This window comes from Felis catus, chromosome D1, assembly GCF_018350175.1.
Source record: "Felis catus isolate Fca126 chromosome D1, F.catus_Fca126_mat1.0, whole genome shotgun sequence".
NCBI classification, from domain to species: domain Eukaryota; kingdom Metazoa; phylum Chordata; class Mammalia; order Carnivora; family Felidae; genus Felis; species Felis catus.
In genome coordinates this window covers 104,732,839-104,753,541 of record NC_058377.1, presented here as the reverse complement: position 1 = coordinate 104,753,541, position 20,703 = coordinate 104,732,839, and the positions used below count along the sequence as shown (strand labels likewise).

At 45.8% G+C, this 20,703-nt stretch overlaps 1 protein-coding gene across 2 annotated transcripts; it reads right to left on the bottom strand.

Annotated features, from left to right (window-relative positions):
- Positions 1–518: 518 nt before the first annotated feature.
- Positions 519–10,339, bottom strand: LOC101081000 (membrane-spanning 4-domains subfamily A member 8). 2 transcript variants are annotated; one of them, XM_003993486.5, is made up of 6 exons: positions 10,113–10,339; positions 8,072–8,194; positions 4,331–4,390; positions 2,986–3,123; positions 1,147–1,269; positions 519–975 (listed from the first exon to the last, which is right to left on the bottom strand). In XM_003993486.5, the coding sequence occupies exons 1-6, from the start codon at positions 10,320–10,322 to the stop codon at positions 871–873; spliced, it is 759 nt and encodes a 252-aa protein (XP_003993535.4). In that variant the 5' UTR covers positions 10,323–10,339; the 3' UTR covers positions 519–870. The 2 variants fall into 2 exon arrangements, 1 of the variants encoding a protein (XP_003993535.4); XR_006585821.1 differs by lacking the exons at positions 2,986–3,123; positions 4,331–4,390; positions 8,072–8,194; positions 10,113–10,339 and having other exon boundaries at positions 1,159–1,494.
- Positions 10,340–20,703: the final 10,364 nt, after the last annotated feature.

Here is a 20,703-nt window from a genome sequence, read left to right as displayed (position 1 = left end):
TTTGCTTCCTCCACCAGACTTGTTCTTTGCTTTCCCCATCGCTGCCAGAATAAATCATATCCCTCTCAGGGTGCCTGGGTGACTCAGTCGGTCTAGTGTCCGACTCTTGGTTTCAGCTCAGGTCATGATCTCATGGTATGTGAGTTCGAGCCCCACTATCAGTGTGGAGCCTGCCTGGGATTCTCTCTCTCTCCCCCCCTCTTCTCTCTGCCCCTCCCCCACTCGGTCTCTCTGTCTCTCTCTCAAAATAAATAAATAAACTTAAAAACTCTGTCCTTCTCCCTCTGCCCCTCTCCCCCTGTTCATGTGTGCTCTCTCTAAAATAAAATAAAATGAAATAAAAAATAAAATAAAATAAAATAAATCATATCCCTCCGTTGTATCTCTGTGTGTCCCCACGTTCTGTCCCGTGTTAGGGAAAATTGCTTGTACGTTGTCCTCTCCATGAGGCCAGAAGTTCCCTGAGGTCACAGACTTTGCTGTGTTCACCAATGTTAAACTTCCTTGAACATACCAAATGCTCAGGACATATTTAATCACCAAATGAATGATTGAAAGAATGAATATTGGGTTGTCTAGACATTTGCTTTTCCAACCATGAGCTCACACAGGTAAGCACACAAGGCCCCAGGTGTAGACACCCCTGGGAAGGATCTCTTTGTTAAAATCCACTTTCAATTTCTGTCTCCTTTTTAATAGAGTCATTGCACGATTTACCGGGCCGAATGGAACCAAGTCACGATGCACGCCCGTTAGAGAGACATTTCCCTAACATTGTCAGGGAAGGAGGATCCTGGGTTTCAGAAGCCCAGAACGGGGAGCTCTTCTTTTGGTCTCAGCGAAAGATGCTTCTAGAAGCTGTGGCTTTGCTTATCTGGAGCCCTGGGCCTCGTTGGAATAAGTCGGTGGCAAGTTCACCGGTTCTGGGACGACCACTGGGTTTGCCGTATAGACGTTCGGGAGGACCACGCCCACCTGGAAAACACAGGCGCACAGGAGGGGCGCTGGGAGGGGTGCAAGAGGGACCAGGCAGGTGCGGAGGCCTTGCGGCCCTGGGAGACTTCTCTGCTCCCGGGCCGGAAGGGGAAGCATGGTGACCCTGGGGTCTCCGCCCCCTTCCGGGCGTCTTCCCTCCCACCCAGGAACCTCGGGACTCACGTGGTGCTGACAGCAGACCGGTTGGCAGCCCAGGTGGGAAGAGGCACAGGCAATGCCGAACTCGAGGAGACAGAAAATGAGCAGCACGCCCGAAATCGCCACTCCGGGGGTCTGGAACCAGAGCGGGTAGAGGTCAGGAGTGCCGGCCGGGGTGTTCCAAACGTGGCTCTGCCGTGGACTGTCCCTGTGGCTTGGAGGAAGGCCCCTAACCTCGTCTCAGCCTTGTGGGGACAATGTCTCACCAGGCTCGTGTGAGGGTCAAGGGTGTGTGGACGAGACCTGGTCCTTTGACACTCACTGCCAGGGCTCCTCTAGAGGGAAGGGTGGTCATCCTTCAGGAAGACACCTGAATCACGTGAGCGGGGAGGGAGAGGAGGGGCGGCTGCGCAGACGCAGAGACAGCGTCTACGCGGACCCCTCTGTAGCTGCAGTCAGTCACCAATCCGGCAGCCACGAGCCCTGTAGCCGCGAGTCCCGTGTGGCTGCTGAGCACTTGGGATGTGGCTGGTCCCAAAGTGACAGGTGCTCTAAGTGCAGAATACACCCAGGATTTCAAAGACCGAGTAGCCCGAATGCAAAATAGCAAATTTATATATATATATATATATATATATATATATATATATATATATTCATTTTGCACGGATTACATGTTGAAATGACATTTGGGATATATTGGGTTAAATAAAACATATTATTAAGATATTTTTACTTGTTTCGTTTTCTTCTTTTTTCTTTTTTGTTTTTTTAAATTTTTTTTTTAACGTTTATTTATTTTTGAGACAGAGAGAGACAGAGCATGAACAGGGGAGGGGCAGAGAGAGAGAGAGGGAGACACAGAATCTGAAACAGGCTCCAGGCTCTGAGCTGTCAGCACACAGCCCGACGCGGGGCTCGAACTCATGGACCGTGAGATCATGACCTGAGCCGAAGTCGGACGATTAACCGACCGAGCCACCCAGGCACCACCTTCTTCTTTTTTTCTTAAGGCGGCAACTAGAAAATTTAAAATCACACACACAGCTCACATTATATTTCTACCGGGCAGCCCTGTTCCATAGCACAGGTTGGTCCATGGGCCAAATTACGATCCATGGGCCAAATTACGATCCATGGGCCAACTCCTGGCAGCTGCCTACTTTTGTAGGTAAAGTTTTATCGGAACACAGCCATGCTCAATGCTTATGGATTTTCTATGGCTGCTTTCCCACTACAGGGCAGGGTTGAGTAGCTGCCGTGGAAACCAAATGTCTGGGACACCTGAGTGGCTCAGTCGGTTAAGCATCTGACTCTCGATTTTGGCTCAGGTCATGATCTCATAGTCGTGAGATCGAGCCCCACGTTGGGCCCTGTGCTGACAGCTGGAGCCTGCTTGGGTCTCCCTCTCTCAACAAACAAACAAACATTAAAAAAAAAAAAAAAGAAACCAGATGGCTTGCAAAGCCTTAAGTATTTATTCTCTGGCCCTTCACAGAAAACCTTTGCTGACCCCTTGTCCATAGTCATGGGCAGCAAGGTGAGAACGTGAGCAAGGATTCAGGTAGAGGCACGTGTGTGTTATTGTCACATTTAATTCTCCTCATAATGTCATAAGGTAGATTACTGTGTTGTAAAGGCAGAAACTAAGACTGAGAAAAGTCACGTGCTTAAAGTAACACAACAGTAAAGCGACATGTCGGGGACTTTAAACATTCTTCTGATTCTTGATGGTACTTCCTCCTGCTGTAGTGCTGTGTGAAGAAGCTTGGTGTTTGGGCCTTCTAACAATTTTCTAAATGTAGCCGAGTCTGAACCTGTGGGGGGATGTTGGCTCAGAGGGGTACTCACCACACCCCAGGTGTCATAGTAGGGATAAGAGTCAGGGCGGGCATAGATGGGAGGGAGACTCATATCCATGATGAAGAGTGTGATTCCAACCACAGAACAGATCGCGCTGACAATGTTCAAGCCCAAACTGCCATTCCGCTGAAGAAGACACAGAGGGTCAGGGTGGGAGAGGAAAATCATTGTAGCTGGGATGAACAGAGACTCGAGCTTCTTAACGTGAATCCCTGGAACCTCAGTTCTGTGGCAAGTAAAGTGATGTTCTGTGCAAAAAAGTGTGGGCGTAAGTTAGCTTTGAGAAAAGCTGGGCTGAACAAAGTGAAACAGGCCTTTGCTGTAGGACTTCTCAGAGCCTTTAACAAGGATCACGGATCTTGCGGAGAGGGGACTACTCAATCGCGGTTTCCCCGAGTTTACCTACCCATCTTCGACTTGCTTATCCCACTGGGGATAGGTAGGAAGCTCCGCCCAGTGTCTTGGGATGCGACAGGCTCTGATGTCCCATGATTCTGGGCCATGTGCAGAAAGACATGCCCGGATCTCATGAGGCACAGGGACCTGGCCATCCTGAGGCCCCTCACCCTAGACAACCTGTCGCGAGGGGAACGAAGGTGCTTTCTCGGCCCATTGTTAGGGGACCTCAGAGTCTTGTTCATGGGATTGGCAGAGACCGCTTGGCCGGATTCCTGAGGGAAGCAGGTGGTTGGGCCTCCCCTGGCTTCCCTGTAGAGATGGCCAGAGGCCTGCTCTGTGCGCCATGGCCACTGGCAGTGTCCGCTCTGTTGCAGGGGAGCGTGAGCCCCCGGGACTTTTGTGCCCCCTCCGACACGAGGCTCTGAGGGACGGATGCTGTTCTGTCTCTGCCTCCACACCTTGATGCCTTCACTCAGGGCTGTGTTGTCCTTCCTTCCCTTGAACCCTCTGGACTCCTTCCTGCCATGACTCTGGCCAGGTTCACGTGGTCCTGCATGTGAGTATGAGTGAGCACATGTGACAGCGTCTGTGTCTGCTTAGAAGTAAGCGCAAGGAGGGGCGTCTGGGTGGCTCGGGCGGTTGAGTGTCTGACGTTTGGTTTCGGCTCAGGTCATGACCTCACAGATGGAGCCCCGCATCGGGCTCTGGGCTGGCAGTGTGGAGCCTGCTTGGGATTCTCTCTCTCTCTCCCTCTCTCTCTGCCCCTCCTCCCCCCACACACTCTCTCTCTCAAACTATGCAAATAAACTTAAAAAAAAAGCCTTATAAAAGGAAGTAAGTGCAAGGATGAGGGGGGATTGTGCGCTAACCTTTCCCCACCGTGTGTGTCTCCCATAGGTCCCGCTGGGAGAGCCCGGGTCAGGAGGTGACTTACCAGGTAAGAGGATTTTGGCTGATTTTCGGCTGACACTGAGAGGGATCCTGAAATGATGAACTGGCACAGAAGAGTGGGGGTTTAGAAAGAGGTCAGAGGTCAGGGCCCCGTCTCCAGGTTTCCATGATTCTGGTCACACGTATTCTCTCATGCACACTAGGTTCCTCTGCTGGGACCTCCAACTCAACATGGGGGAAAGGAAGGAAGGATGGAAGGAAGGAAGGGAAGAAGGAGGGAAGGAAGGAAAGGAAGTAGAAGGAAGGGAAGAAAGAGGGAGGGAGGGAGGAAGAGGAAGAAAGAAAGAAAGAAAGAAAGAAAGAAAGAAAGAAAGAAAGAGAAAGAAAGAAAAAAAGGAAAGGAAAGGAAAGGAAAGGAAAGGAAAGAAGAGAAAGGGGAGGGAGGGAGAGAGACAGGGAGGGTAAAAGGAAGGAAAACAAGCTCTCTTGTACCATATGACAAGGCAGCAAAGTGAGGTAAATACAGATTCTAGGACTGAGCCGACCTGGTTTTTCAGTTCTGGCTTGAAACTCATGTGATGTGGGTAAGTGATTAATTTCTTGAGGTCTTTATTTCCTCACACGAACAGCGGGAAAAACTCCCTGTCCTCCTAAGGGTGACCGCCAGGAGCTGATCCATGCCTCGCGTGGGTCATTTGGCATTCATTATCTTACACGCAGTCGAGCTCGCACATAGGAGATGTGCGGGAAGTATTATTTCTTTCCTTGTCTTTTATTTGCCCACAGGCACATCTTGTTGGTTTGTCATCCTTCCCTTGGGATTCGTTAGGCACGGGGGCTTTGGAGGGAAGGAGGAAGGTCACCAGCATCTTCACTGCTTTGAGCTAGAAGCCCAACGTCACCTGGGTGAGGACTCGAAAGGTAGCGTCGCACCTCTAAGATGCTCCACCTCAAATATGAACACAGGGAGGTGGACTGTGTGCCTTTATTTCGACACTGGTATTCTGCAGGCGCGGTAGATGGTGGGCTTACTCACTGTCATGAGCCCAGTGTGGTGGCAACGGTGGTCTGAGAGGGCATCGGCTGTGGTTGAACAACAGCTTTGCCGAGCACTCCCTGTGTGGGGTGCTTTTCAAACCTTGCCTTATTTAACTGCACGGTGGCCCACCCAGAACTATTATTATTCTCCTTTTGGCAGGCTGAGGCTTGTGGAGTTTAAATAACTGACCCGAGACCATCCAGCAGATGGCTGGTCCAGATAGTTGAATCCAGACCCCATGTTCTTCGCCTTTACCACACAGACCCTCCCACCACTCAGGGTAGATGCGTGTACCTTGGGGTGGAAATGGTTTTACAATGAGAAGTTACTTTACCTTCCTACGCCTTTTAAACGGAGTGTGATTTTTCCTATACGTGGAAAAATAAATCTCAGTCTTACAACCTTCTGTTATGGAGACTTGATGGGAAGGGAAGGGAACAAGAGGCTGGCCTTCTGCGGGCCTTGCTGGTCCTTTTAAGGTGCCAAAGGAAATGGGCCTTTGTTATGGGAGAGGACATTAGTGATCTTTGGGAAATACATAGTCCTGGACAAGGTAACCAAGAACAAAACTGCTTTGCAGATAAAAGGAGGGGGGCAGTCAAGAGAGTTTAGCAACCTGGCAGAAGGGGAGATGCCAGGGCAATTGCCAGGCACTTAAGATTATTCAGTAGCTTTTTTTTTTTCTCCTCCCCTCCCCCATGGTCTTCTGTTAAGTTTCTCAAGATCCACATGAGAGTGAAAACATATGGTATCTGTCTTTCTCTGTATGACTTCACTTAGCATAACACTCCAGTTCCATCCACGTTGCTACAAAGGGCCAGATTTCATTCTTTCTCATTGCCAAGTAGTATTCCGTTGTGTATATAAACCAAAATTTCTTTCTTCATTCATCAGTTGATGGACATTGAGGCTCTTTCCACAATTTGGCTACTGTTGAAAGTGCTGCTATAAACATTGGGGTACAAGTGCCCCTATGCATCAGCACTCCTGTATCCCTTGGCTAAAGTTAGAGAGGGAGAGAGCCAAACCATAAGAGACTCTTAAAAACTGAGAATAAAATGGGGGTTGATGGGGGGTGGGAGGGAGGGGAAAGTGGGTGATGGGCATTGAGGAGGGCACCTGTTGGGATGAGCACTGGGTGTTGTATGGAAACCAGTTTGATAATAAATTTCATATATAAAAAAAGATTATTCAATAACATCCAATGCTTAAGAGCAAGCCATTCTTTGGCTGTGATGTCAGCCTCTCCATTGCCCCAAACTCCATTAAAATTGGTTGTACAGACACAGGGCTTGGCGGGGAGGAACAGGGGCTGAGTTCCAAGTCTGGGTCCATGCAAAGCAGAGAGAGGACTTCAGCCTCAAGAAATGAGACCCAGATGGAAACAAAAGAGATCAGGTGCTCACAGAAAGATGCTCCCGAGAACATAAGCCCTACCATGTTGCAGGCATTGGAGGGGGATTATGGTGGATGATAACACTAGGCTATTTTATTTAAATCTCATGGGATAAGAAGGACTTTGGTTAATTATCTGAGGTTACTTGGGAATTCTGCTGTTTATGAGAAAAGTTGCATCTGAATCATAGATAGGCGTGTGAGTCCAGAGACGGCAGGCTGTGTAACAGCAGAGAGAAAAAGGAGGTGGGAGGGAGGACGGGGAGAAGGGAGGTGTGTGTGTGTGTGTGTGTGTGTGTGTGTGTGTGTGTGCGTGTATAGCTAAGAGGACACTAGAGAGAATGCAAAAGAATCAAAAAGGCAGTAAAGTGGAGAAGATAAAGGACTTGTAGTTCTTAACTTTTATGGAGTCATAGATCACCCTGAGAATCTGATGAAAGCTATAGACCTTTCCAGGAAAAAAAAGGACACACTCGCCTATCAAATATTTCACCACCACGGGGACTCTGAAGCCCATCCGTGCACCTAGGTTGCGTCCCCATTGCTTAATGACTGTTCTGTGGCTGGGTAGCCACTCTCAAACATGGGTGGAAATGTCTTTTCTCTTGGAGCTCAGGCTGGGGGCCTAAGTTGAGCAACACTCGAGGGCTATTACCAATACATTTTTTACACATGGGCATTGTTGTGTGAATTGGAAAAAGGTGCCAGCCCTGGGTTGATGAATAAGAAGAAAATTCGCTGACCCATGGCGTGAGCCAATTAGAAAAGGTGCCCACTCCAGGTGAACAGTGCCCTGTAGGGCTGTCACTTGGTGTTATGGCTGAATCGTGTCCCCTCAAAATTCACCTATTGAAGTCCTACCCCCCCCCCCCCCAGTACCGCAGAATGTGACTATCTTTGGAGAGGGGACCTTTAAAGAGGTGACTAAGTTTCAGTGAGATCACTAGGGTGGCCCTAATCCAATGTGACTGGTGTTCTTATGTGAGGAGGGGATTAGGGCACAGACACACTGAGGCCGCGTGAAGACACGGGGAGAAGGCGGCCATCTGCACGCCAAGGAGAGAGGCCTCAGAACAACCCTGCAGACGTTTCGATCTTGGCCTTCCAGCCTCCAGAACTGTGAGGTAACGCATTTCTGTTGTGGAAGCCACCTGGTCTGTGCCCATTGGTCACAGCAACCCGACCAACCGACATGCTTGGTAGGCGAGGCCTGAGCCAGATTCGCGCCCTGCTGGCTCCCTTGGCTGGGAAGCTGCTGCAGAGTGTAAGCCACACAGCTTGACAAGGTGGCCCCGGGGTGTGCTGGCACTTTCCGGGAGCTCATTTGCGGGGTGACCTCACGTTACTTACCCAGACGCCTCCCCAGAAGGGAAAGCCTCCGTAGAACGAGATCGCTGTGTAGTGCCCTGAGAGGACGGTGGCCATGATGGAGCCGAGGCCCACGTGGATCAGGCCAATCAGGATCTGGATGGCCTGTCAGGAGAGCCACAAGCTGAAGCCCTGGTTTCTGAGGCTGGATCCTGCCTTCCCTTTGTGCCTCCTTTTTATTTTCATAAATCGTTTGTTTTCCTGGTCTAACAAGTAATATGAAAAGTAGAAAAATGAAATGAAAACTTCCCACAATTACCCTCCGCTCAGGGGAAACACCCCACTTACGTTTTGGTATCTAGCCTCCCGTGATTCTTTTCAAATATATATTTCGAGAACACAAGATGGCTCTGTACATTTAACGTCTTATCGTGGACACAGCCCCATGGCAGTAAGCGTTCTTCAAACATATTTTTTAAAAGGCTGCCTGATTCCATCTTGGGATGTTTTGGGGAGTAGTTGGAACAGAGATACTGAACAGGTAAGATTGTCCCCCCTTTTTCCCTGTTATAAATAATACTATCATGAACATTCTTGTAGATAAGTCTTTGTGTTCATCTCTTATTTCTTTAGGATGTTTTTAGGGATTGAATTGTGCGCGTCTCTCCCTCACCAAATTAATATATTAGAATTCTAACCCCCAGGACCCGAGAATGTGACCTCATCTGGAATTAGGGTGGTTGTGGATGTAATTAGGTAATCCGATGTATACTGGAGTAGGGTGAGCGCCTGATCCTACGTGACTGGGGTCCTTTTCGAAAGACAGATATGAAGAGACACACAAGCACACAGGAGAATTCCATGTGTGCCAAGATCGGCACCGTGCTTCCACAAGCCAAGGAACCACCAGAAGTTGGGAGAGAGGCTGGGAGAGACCTTCCCCTGGTGCCTTCACAGGGAGCATGGCCCTGGGGACAACTTGATCGTGAACTTTTGGCTTCCGCAACCGTGAGACAACTTCTGTTGTTCAAAGCCACCCCGTTTGTGGTACTCTATTATGGGAGCCCTAGGAAATTAATATAGATATATTCCTGCACAAGTGGTATTTGGACATATACATAGATATATTAGGTATGTACATGTCTCTGTGTATACACTACAAATATGGCGGCACACACAAATATATTATTTCCTCAAATTTGTGCAAATGGTAACAGACTATACACAGACTATTTTTTTCTTTCCTTCGAGGATGTATCCTGGGCTAGGTCCATCTCATTACGCAAAAGCCTTCCTTGTTCTTTTTTATAGCTGTAGTACGTTCCATTCTTTGAATAATACATCGATGTAACTGGGATATATTGATGGATATTTTGGCTCTTCCCATTCTGTTGTCCACACAAACCGTGCTGCAGTTAATAAGCTCATCCACATCGCAATTCTTGTGTGCACGGGCGTATCTGCAGGACAGTCTCAGAAATGGAATTATCGGGTATTTGGTAAATTTGGAGGATACAAATTGCCCTCCACACAGGCTGAATCGACTGACCCTCGCATTAGGCCCTGAGCTCAGGCTGCCTGGGTCGGAATCCGTGGTTGTCATCTTTCAGCTGTGCAATGAAATGTGCCCCTGCTGGTCCTGCCCAGGATGGCCTTGCAGGGGGAAAACCGTTGTGAAGTGTTATTTTGTTGGCTGTCTAACCTGATTTTTCCCCCCCTAATGGCCAAAGATTCCATTCGAGAAAGCTGGGTTTAGGCTCTACCTAGTGGCTTGATACACCCACTTTCTTCCAGAGGCCACATGGATCGACATGTACTCTTGCAACAGGACCAACATTCCAGTTTACCACTTTTTTGTGGCTTTGCTTCCTCTTTCTTAAAGTGCCTAAAGCAAAAATTACAAGGCCCCACACTGAGACCCTGGTGATGTCGCACAGCTGAGATTTCTAGTAGATCTGGGTTTGACAAGGCCGGATCAGCTCCTACCCCTCCTCCTGGATTTGAAGTTTCCGTATTTCCAAGCCTCCCACTTGGTCCGACTCCAGCCAGGGACCCCCGGCCTGCAGAGTGAAATGTCACTTACCCCTAAGACTTTGCCCTCTTTCAAGGCTCTCTGGGCAGGTTGCTCAGTTACAGATGACTTCAAACCAGGGGGGTTCACAGGAATGAGGTGGACTTGGGGCTGGTTGCTGGGATACGGGGGCACCTGACACATGCCTCCTTGGATCTCAGGATACCCGTTGGGGGGTGCCACCACAAACATGGAATTGGCCATGGGTCCTGCTGAAGCCATCGGGTTCCTGCTGCTAAAGAAATGTGATAAATATAAATGTGATAGGGGCGCCTGGGTGGCTCAGTCGGTTAAGCGTCTGACTTTGGCTCAGGTCATGATCCCGTGGTCTGTGAATTTGAGCTCCACATCTACCCCTGCGTTGGGATTCTCTCTCTCTCCCCCCTCTCTCTGCTCCTCCCCCATTTGTGCATGCGCATGCTCTCTCTCTCTCAAAATAATAAACTTAAAAAAAAAAAAGAATACATGTGATAGACTCATCTTTTTAAAAATTAAAAAAGATGTTTATTTATTTATTTAAAAAAAATTTTTTTTTTCAACGTTTATTTATTTTTGGGACAGAGAGAGACAGAGCATGAACAGGGGAGGGGCAGAGAGAGAGGGAGACACAGAATCGGAAACAGGCTCCAGGCTCTGAGCCATCAGCCCAGAGCCCGACGCGGGGCTCGAACTCACGGACCGCGAGATCGTGACCTGGCTGAAGTCGGACGCTTAACCGACTGCGCCACCCAGGCGCCCCAAAGATGTTTATTTTTGAGAGAGAGAGAGAGAGAGAGAGAGAGAGAGACAGAGTGCAAGTGGAGGAGAGGCAGAGAGAGAGGGAGACACACAGAAGCCGAAGCAGGCTCCAGGCTCTGAGCTGTCAGCACAGAGCCTGTTGCGGGGTGTGGGGGCTCAAACCCCCGAACCATGAGATCATGACCTGAGCCGGAGTCGGAGGCTTACCCACCTGGGCCACCCTGGCGCCCCTAGACTCATCTTTCACATAAGCACTAACGTTTGCATTAAAAAAGGACTTTTGCCTCCAGGAGCTCATTTGAGCATCTTAACCACTGATGAATGTATTAATCCTACTTTAAAGATAATATCAGGTACCAGTTACGGGGCACTTTATATAAATGGCCAGGCAGTCCGCGCTTTCCAAACACATTTCCTTTAATCCTTAAAACACCAGACCAGCTTTATAGGTGAGAAAACTAAGGTTCGAAGGAGCTAAACACTGCCAGAAAGCGAGAGCTGTGTCTTTCTCGTTTTCGAATCTCTTATAAAGCTTAGCGTGGAGTCATACCGTCTGATGACAAAACTTTAGAGGTGGAAAGTCTCTTGGAGAACACTGAGTCCAATTCTCTCAATTTCTGGAAAAGGATACTGAGGCTGGGGGAGTGGACATGAATCCCCTAAGGTCCTAGTCACATAAATATTGGTTAAATGGAGAGCATCCTCCTCAGAGGAAGCCCTGTTGTTAGTGCGGTGTCTATTCACTGCATGTCCCACGCTGCTCAGTTTTCTGGGCCACTTACACATTCTGGTCTGGTTTTTAAAATTTCTTTAATTTTTTCGGAGCAGACACCCCCCCGCCCAAAAATGTTTGTGCAATAAACCCTGCTGCATGCTCTACCCCCACACCCAGATTCATCGTGTCTTGTTTGGCAGGAAGATCTTATCACCATCCCTCCATTAGCCATAAAAACCATTGGACGGACGACACATACTCACTTTGCTCTGCTGGCGGCTAAGTCTCTCTTGCTCCTGTTCCCAACTCTTTGCTGTAGGCAACCTGATTTCCCGAGAGAATGAACACACGAGGCTCGGTTGAGTGATAATGCTTAGAAAGATCTAAAGTCCCTTTCAATTTTCTCCCAGGTGCAGGCCAGGTCACCAGCTGCTTAGAGCTCAGCCTCCCGCCCCTGGTGTTTGCTTCCGGTTTCGGTCAAGGAGCCAATTAAATGCAATTCAACTGGCCAGGTGTTTAAATGGTATCTGTGCATAGAAGAAAGGGTTGTTTTTGGTGCTCTGGGAAACACAGAGCGAGCTGGGCACTCAGGGATCATGTACATGGCTGTACCACAAGACAGAATGACCTAGATGCTACAGTTAATTACAGTTGGAGAAACAAGAGTCCCCAAAGGAGAACAGAGGAGAAACTCACTTACTGGACTTGAAAACAGGGAAGACTCCAAACAGAAGGTGGAATTTTGAAATCGATAAATGGCATGAGAGAAGGGGAGTCACAGCATGTGAAATGAGGATTGCAATGAACTTCAGTCTATTTTCATCTAAGCCAGAGCCTACAGGAAATCAGAAACACCTGGGGTATATCCATGATGCACATCGTGTGACTTGCGTGAAATGAAAATGTACAAGAACTGCTGTACTAGGCAATGAGTATCTTGATGGAATAGTTAGTGCATCGTGTTCACCTTTGTCTTCCTACTGGCGTATAATAGGGACTCAGCAAATGCTTCTTGAACGAACAAATGAACAAATGAGGTCGATGAGATGGCTGGAACTTTGTAAAATGGTCAACAGAAAGGCCGCTAGTGCAGACAGGGAGCATGGAGGGCAAAGGCATGGAAGAGAGGGGTGGAGGACAGACTCTGGGGGTGGCTGAGAGTGGCAGAAACATTTTGTGGGAGAAAGGACATTGAAAGTCGTGCGGATGAAAAGGTAGACAGAGCGAAACTTCATGTCTTTACCCATTTTTCTATCAGATTTCTGGACCCTTGTCCTTCTGTGTTTAAGAGTCCTTTATAGGGGCACCTGGGTGGCTCAGTCAGTTGAGCATCTGACTTCGGCGTGGGTTGTGATCTCACGGTTCGTGAGCTCGAGCCCCATATTGGGCCTGCTGCTGTCATTGCGGACCCTGCTTCGGATCCTCTGTCCCCCTCTCACCGCCCCTCCCCTGCTTGAGCTTTGTTCAAAAATAAATAAAACATTAAAAAAAAGAGTCCTTTATATATTTCAGGATATTAACACTTCATCTGGGATATCTTTTTTTTTTTTTAATTTTTTTTTTCAACGTTTATTTATTTTTGGGACAGAGAGAGACAGAGCATGAACGGGGGAGGGGCAGAGAGAGAGGGAGACACAGAATCGGAAGCAGGCTCCAGGCTCCGAGCCATCAGCCCAGAGCCCGACGCGGGGCTCGAACTCCAGGGCCGCGAGATTGTGACCTGGCTGAAGTCGGACGCTTAACCGACTGCGCCACCCAGGCGCCCCTCATCTGGGATATTTTTACTCCAAATTTGACTACTATCTTTTGATTTTTATGGTGGCTTTTAATTATGTACACTTAAAAAATTTCTGTAGCGGCACATGAAAAAATGCTCAACGTCACTCCTCATTAGGGAAATACAAATCAAAACCACACTGAAATATCACCTCATGCCAGTCAGAGTGGCTAAAATGAACAAATCAGGAGACTATAAATGCTGGTGAGGATGTGGAGAAACGGGCACCCTCTTGCACTGTTGGTGGGAATGCAAACTGGTGCAGCCGCTCTGGAAAACAGTGTGGAGGTTCCTCAAAAAATTAAGAATAGATCTACCCTATGACCCAGAAATAGCACTGCTAGGAATTTACCAAGGGATACAGGAGTGCTGATGCATAGGGGCACTTGTAATAATTATAGCAGCACTTTCAACAATAGCCAAATTATGGAAAGAGCCTCAATGTCCATCAACTGATGAATGGATAAAGAAATTGTGGTTTATATACACAATGGAATACTACATGGCAATGAGAAAGAATGAAATCTGGTCCTTTGTAGCAAAGTGGATGGAACTGGAGAGTGTGATGCTAAGTGAAATAAGCCATACAGAGAAAGACATACCATATGGTTTCACTCTTATGTGGATCCTGAGAAACTTAACAGAAGACCATGGGAGAGGGGAAGGAAAAGAAAACTTAGAGAGGGAGGGAGCTAAACCATAAGAGACTCTTAAAAACTGAAAATAAACTGAGGGTTGATGGGGAGTGGGAGAGAGGGGGTGTGGGTGATGGGTACTAAGGAGGGCACCTGTTGGGATGAGCACTGGGTGTTGTATGGAAATCAATTTGACAATAAATTTCATATTAAATAAAAAAAATTCTGTAGTGGCACACCTGGGTGGCTCAGTTGGTTAAGCATCCGACTTTGGTTCAGGTCATGATCTCATGGTTCTTGAGTTTGGGCCCCTCATTGGGCTGTGGGTTGAAAGGGCAGAGCCTGCTTCAGGTCCTCTGTCTCCAAGTCTCTGCCCCTCCCCAGCTGACACTCTCTCTCCCTCTCTCAAAATAAATAAACATTAAAAACAACTTCAAAAATTTCTGTAGTAAAATTTATCAATCTTTTGCTACTGCTATAGACTGTTTGTATCCCCACTCAGCCCTGCAATTCGTATGTTGAAATATAATTCCTCATGCAATGGTGTTTGGAGATGGGGCCTTTGAGGATGATTGGGGAGGAGCCCTCATGAATGGGATTAGTACTTCCTGTCCTCGTCATGTATGGGATTAGTACCTTTATAATCTCAGAGAGCTCACTAGCCCTTTCTGCCATGTGAAGACATAGTGAGATGACCATCTGTGAACCAGGAAGTGGGTTCTCCCAAACACTAAATCTACAGATGCCTTAATCTTGGACTTTCCAGGCTCCAGAACCATGAGAAATAAATGTCTACTGTTTAAGCCACCCAGTCTATGGTATTTTGGTTACAGCATCCCAAACAGAACAAGACAACTACCTATGGAGTTTAAGTCTTTGTTAGAAAGCCTTTCTTGGGGCTCCTGGGTGGCTCAGTTGGCTAGACATCTGACTCTTGGTTTTGGTTCTTGTCATGATCTCACTTTTTGTGGGTTCGAGCCCCGCGTTGGGCTCTGTGTTAACAGTGAGGAGCCTGCTTGGGATTCTCTCTCTTTCTTTCTCTCTCTCTCTCTCTCTCTCTCCCTCTGCCCCTCCCCCGCTTGCACTCACACACTCTCTCTCTAAATGGATAAACTTAAAAAAAAAAAAAAAGAAAGAAAGCCTTCCCAAGACTAAGATTAAATAGGAATCCACTTGTATTTCCTTCTAGAACTGGTGTGGTTTAATTGAAAACAACAACAACAACAACAATTCATAAATAATCCAAATAGGCTTTTATTTTCCCCTCAGACAGTTTAGTATTTGGTGTCAATGTGCCTTTTTCCTACCATAGTGCTTCCTTCCCCCAAACTAATAGTTTTTTTTTTTTTTTGATGAATAATGCAGTGTGTGATTTAGCTTTTTACATTTTCATTCCTAATACATGTAAAGTTTTGCTTCTGTGTAGTGTGAGGTATGGATGTGATTTTATATTTTCCCAAAAGGCTACCTTGTTGTCCCAATACCATTTATTAGACAGTCTATCTTTACTCTGGGGATGTGAAATGGCATCCTTGTCACATGTTACATTTCTGTATGTATTTGGACCTAATTCTGGCCTTTCTCTTCTATTCCACTGGTCCGTTTATCTATACATGTGTTAGTTCAAGCATTGTTTTAATTATAAGCTTCATAGTAGGTTTTAATATCTGACCAGGCTAGTTTCCCCCCATAGTATTTTCTTTCTCATTATTTTTCTGGCTATGTTCTATGGTGTTGTTTTTTTTTTTTTTCATGTGAACTTTAGTACTAATTTGTGTACTTCCATAAAATAGCTTGACAGCTTTTTGTAAGGATGTATGACACGAACCAATCCATATTGAACGAAGTACTAAGAGGCATCTGAATAGGAACATGTCAGTGACTAAGCCTCAGTTTTGGGGGACCAGGCTTAACCAGGCACTGGAGAAGACAGAATTGCCCACCTTTTTATTGAGTTTGTAGAAATAGCACCAACTTCCTGGGAGGAACTGGAGACATACAGGAGAGAGGATTGTTGTTCAAACCTATGGCAGCAAATGCTACTGATGTCCCATCCACATCCCATTCTGGATATGGCCCATTCTGGAAGTCATCTTCAGACTGTTGCCATACCAACAGGTAATTCCTGTGTCTCTTCCTGAGGATGCTTGAGAGGGAAGGCTGAAGGTGCTGGGAAGTTAATAACCCAGGACTTTTTCTTAACAAAGGAAAGGTGGGTATTGATGGATAATTACTCTGGCTTTTTGACCCCCAGAGGGAAAATCCTGAAGTGTATTTCATTTGTCTTTTAGAGAGTCCTCAGAAAGACTGACCCCTACTTCCCTGTACCAGTAACCCACTTCTGAATGCATACTTCCCTGACTTCTCTCTCTTCCTATATCATTTTTCCGTTATCTCACAGTAAGTCCTGAGATCACCTCCTGAATAAACTGCTAGCATCCAAGTCCTTATGTCAGAGTCTGCTTTGGGGGAAACCAAAATAAGACACCCCCTGCCTTGATTTTTGAAATAACTGCAAGAATAAGAGAATATGAGACTCTAAAGAGACTAACGTTGATTATGGAGGCTGTATGTCTAGTTTAATCCTCCCCATCCCCCAAATGATGCTCACCTGAAGGCAGTGGGTAAGGAAAGGTAGTGAATGAATTACCTTCCCCTACTGACCTAGAGAGAACATCATATCCTTAAAAGATTGTCCCTTTAGGCCAGCATTACCCTGACACCAAAACCAGATAAAGATACTACAGAAAATAAGTAAAAAAACAAACAAAAAAACTGATAAACAAAAACAAAACAACAACAACAACAACAACAACAAACAAAACAAGAGAACTGCAGGCCAATATCTCTGATGAATGTAGATTCAAAAATCCTCAACAAAATATTAGCAAACTGAATCCAACAGTACATTAAAAAAGTCATTCCCGCCATCAAATGGGATTTATTCCTAGGATGCAAGGGTAGTTCAACATTTGCAAATCAATCAGTGTGACACATCACATCAAAATAAAGGATAAGGTCCGTATGATTATTTCAATGGAGCAGAAAAAGCATTTGACAAAGTACAATGTCCACTCATGATAAAAATCCTCAATGAAGTAGGTTCAGAGGGAATATACCTCAGCATAATAAGAGCCATATAGGAAAAACTCACAGCTAACATCATATTCGATGGTGAAAAACTGACAGCTTTCCCCCTAAGGCCAGGAACAAGACAAGGATGTCTATTCTCACCACTTTTTTTTTTTAAATTTTTTTTTTTCAACGTTTATTTATTTTTGGGACAGAGAGAGACAGAGCATGAACGGGGGAGGGGCAGAGAGAGAGGGGGACACAGAATAGGAAGCAGGCTCCAGGCTCTGAGCCATCAGCCCAGAGCCTGATGCGGGGCTCGAACTCACGGACCGCGAGATCGTGACCTGGCTGAAGTCGGACGCTTAACCGACTGCGCCACCCAGGCGCCCCATCACCACTTTTATTCAACATAGAGCTGCAAGTCCTAGCCACAGCAATCAGAAAAAAAAAAAAAAAGAATGAAAGACATCTAAATTGGTAAAGAAGTAAAACTTCCACTATTTGCAGAAATCTATATATAGAAAACCCTAGAACTGATCAATGAATTCAGTAAATCCACAGGATACAAAATCAATATACAAAAATCTGTTGTATCTCTATATACTAATAATGATGTAACAGAAAGAAAAATTAAGAAAACAATTCCATTTACAATTGCACCAAAAATAATAACAAATCTAGGAATGAACTTAACCAAGGAGGTGAAAGACCTGTGCTCTGAAAACTATGACATACTTATGAAAGAAATGGAAGAAAACCCAAACAGATGGAAACATATCCCATGTTCATGGATTGGGAAAACAAATATTGTTAAAATGTCTACACTACCCAAAGTGATCTGCAGATTTAATTCACTCCCTGTCAAAAAATCAACAGTATTTTTCATGGAACTAGAACAAATAATCTGAAAACTGGAGGTATCACAATCCAAGATTTCTAGATATACTGCAAAGCTGTAGTAATCAACTCGGTATGGTACTGGCACAGAAACAGACACATAGATCAATGGAAGAGAATAGCCCAGAAATAAACCCAAGTTTATATAGTTAATAAATCTTCGACAAAGAAGGCAAGAACATGCAATGGGAAAAGGACAGTTTCTTCAACAAATAGTATTGGGAAAACTGGACGGCTACATGCAAAAGAATAAATCTAGACTATCTCTTAACACCATATACAAAAATAAATTTACAATGGATTAGAGACCTAAATATGAGACCTGAAACCATAAAAATCCTAGGAGAGAACACAGTAACTTCTCTGACATCGTTTGTAGTGACATCTTTCTAAATATATATCTCTTAAGGCAAGGGAAATAAAAGCAAAGATAAACTATTGGGATGACATCAAAACAAAAAGCTTCTGCACAACAAAGGAAACCATCAACAAAACTAAAAGACAACCTACTGAATGGGAGAAGATATTTGCAATGACATATCTAATGATGGGTTAGTATCCAAAATATATAAAGAACTTGCACAACTCAACACCAAAACCACAAATAATCTGATTAAAAAATGGGCAGAAGACATAGGCGTTTCTCCAAAGATGACATCCAGATAGCCACCAGACATAGGAAAACGTGCTCAACATCACTAATCATTAGGGAAAGACAAATCAAAATCACAATGAGATATCAGCTCACACCTGTCAAAATGACTAAAATAAAAAACCACAAGAAACAGTAAGTGTTGGTGAGGATGTGGACAAAAAGGACCCCTTGTGCACTGTTGGTGGACGTGCAAACTGGTACAGCCACTGTGGAAAACAGTATGGGGGTTCCTCAAAAAATTAAAAATACGATTATATCATCCAGTAATTCCTCTACTGGGTATTTACCTAAAGAATATGAGGGGCGCCTGGGTGGCTCAGTTGGTTAAGCATCCAACTTCGGCTCAGGTCATGATCTCACAGTTGGTGAGTTTGAGCCCTGTGTTGGGCTCTGTGCTTACAATCTGTGCTTCAGATTCTGTCTCTTTCTCTCTGCCTCTCCCCTGCTTGTGCTCTGTCTCTGTCTCAAAAAAAAAAAAAAAGAATATGAAAACACTGGGGAGCCTGGCTGGCTCAGTTAGAAGAGTATACAATTCCTGGTCTCAGGAACGTGAGTTCAAGCCTCAGGTTGAGTGTAGAGATTACTTAAATAAATAAACTTTAAAAAAAAAGAATATAAAAATGTTAATTCAAAAAGATATGTGCATCCTATGTATATCGTAGCATTATTAATAATAGCCAAAATATGGAAACAACCCAAGTATCCATCCATAGATGAATGGGTGAAGAAGACACACACACACACACACACACACACACACACACACACAATGGAATATTACTCAGCCATAGAAAAGAATGGAATCTTGCCATTTGTAACAATATGAATGGAACTAGAGGGTATAATGCTAAGTGAAATCAGTCAGTCAGAGGAAGACAACTACCATATGATTTCACTTATATGTGGAATTTAAGAAACAAAACAAATGAACAAAGAAAAGAGACAAACAAACAGACTCTTAAATATAGACAACAAACTTATGGTTGCCAGTAGGGAGGTGGCCTGAAGGTGGGGATGGGTGAAATAGGTGAAGGATAAGTTGGTTAAGCGGCCCATTTCAGCTCAGGTCATGATCTCGCGTTCCGTGAGTTGGAGCCCCGCGTCGGGCTCTGGGCTGACAGCTCAGAGCCTGGAGCCTGCTTGGGATTCTATATCTCCCTTGCTCTCTGCCCCTCCCGCACTCGTGCTCTGTCTCTCTCGCTCTCAAAAATAATAAATAAACGTAAAAAATTTAAAAAAATAAGTTTTAGTCTTTTTACACTGATCCCATCCATTCCAGGTATGCTGATGGCTTTTGCATATCTTTGTGCATATTTCTGTGCATTGTTGTATTATATGGGGCCCCAAAAGAAAACAGAATACAGCTTTTTTTAAGTTTATTTTATTTGAGAGAGACAGTGTGAGCAGAAGAGGGGCAGAGAGAGAGAGAGAGAGAGAGAGAGAGAATCCCCAGCAGTCTCCACACTGTCAGCTGGATGTGGGGCCCGAACTCATGAACCCATGAGATCATGACCTGAGCCAAAATCAAGAGACAGACGCTCAATCGAATGAGCCACCCAAGGCACCCCAAGAATGCAGTCTTAAGTGTTTCATTGTAGGGGCACCTGGGTGGCTCAGTTGGTTGAGCGTCTGACTCTTGATTTCGGCTCCGATCACGATCTCACAGTTTGTGAGTTCAAGCCCTGCACTGTCAGTGCAGAGCCTTCGTGGGATACTCTCTCTCCCTCTCTCTCTCTCTGCCCCTCCGCTGCTCACATTCTGTCTCTGTCTCTGTCTCTCTCTCAAACATAAACATTTAAAAAAGTGTTTCATTGTAGATTAATGAAGGAACTATTTACAGAAGTGTGGGCGGGGTCATGAGAACCACGTTGGCGCACACTGGGAAGCTGTTACAGGGAAGCTGTTACTTCTCCTAAGCCCTTAAGGGGCAAGAGGCAATAACTGCATCACTGTAGTAACAAGAATTGTAGCCAATTCAGCTGCCTATTCCGCACAGCTACTGCCGAAACTGAGCAGAAAAGGGGAGAGTGAACTTGGACTTCTCCTTCCTCCTGACTTCCAATTTCATTGGCTGAACACCACCAGAAGGACAAGAATAGGGAGTACAGATG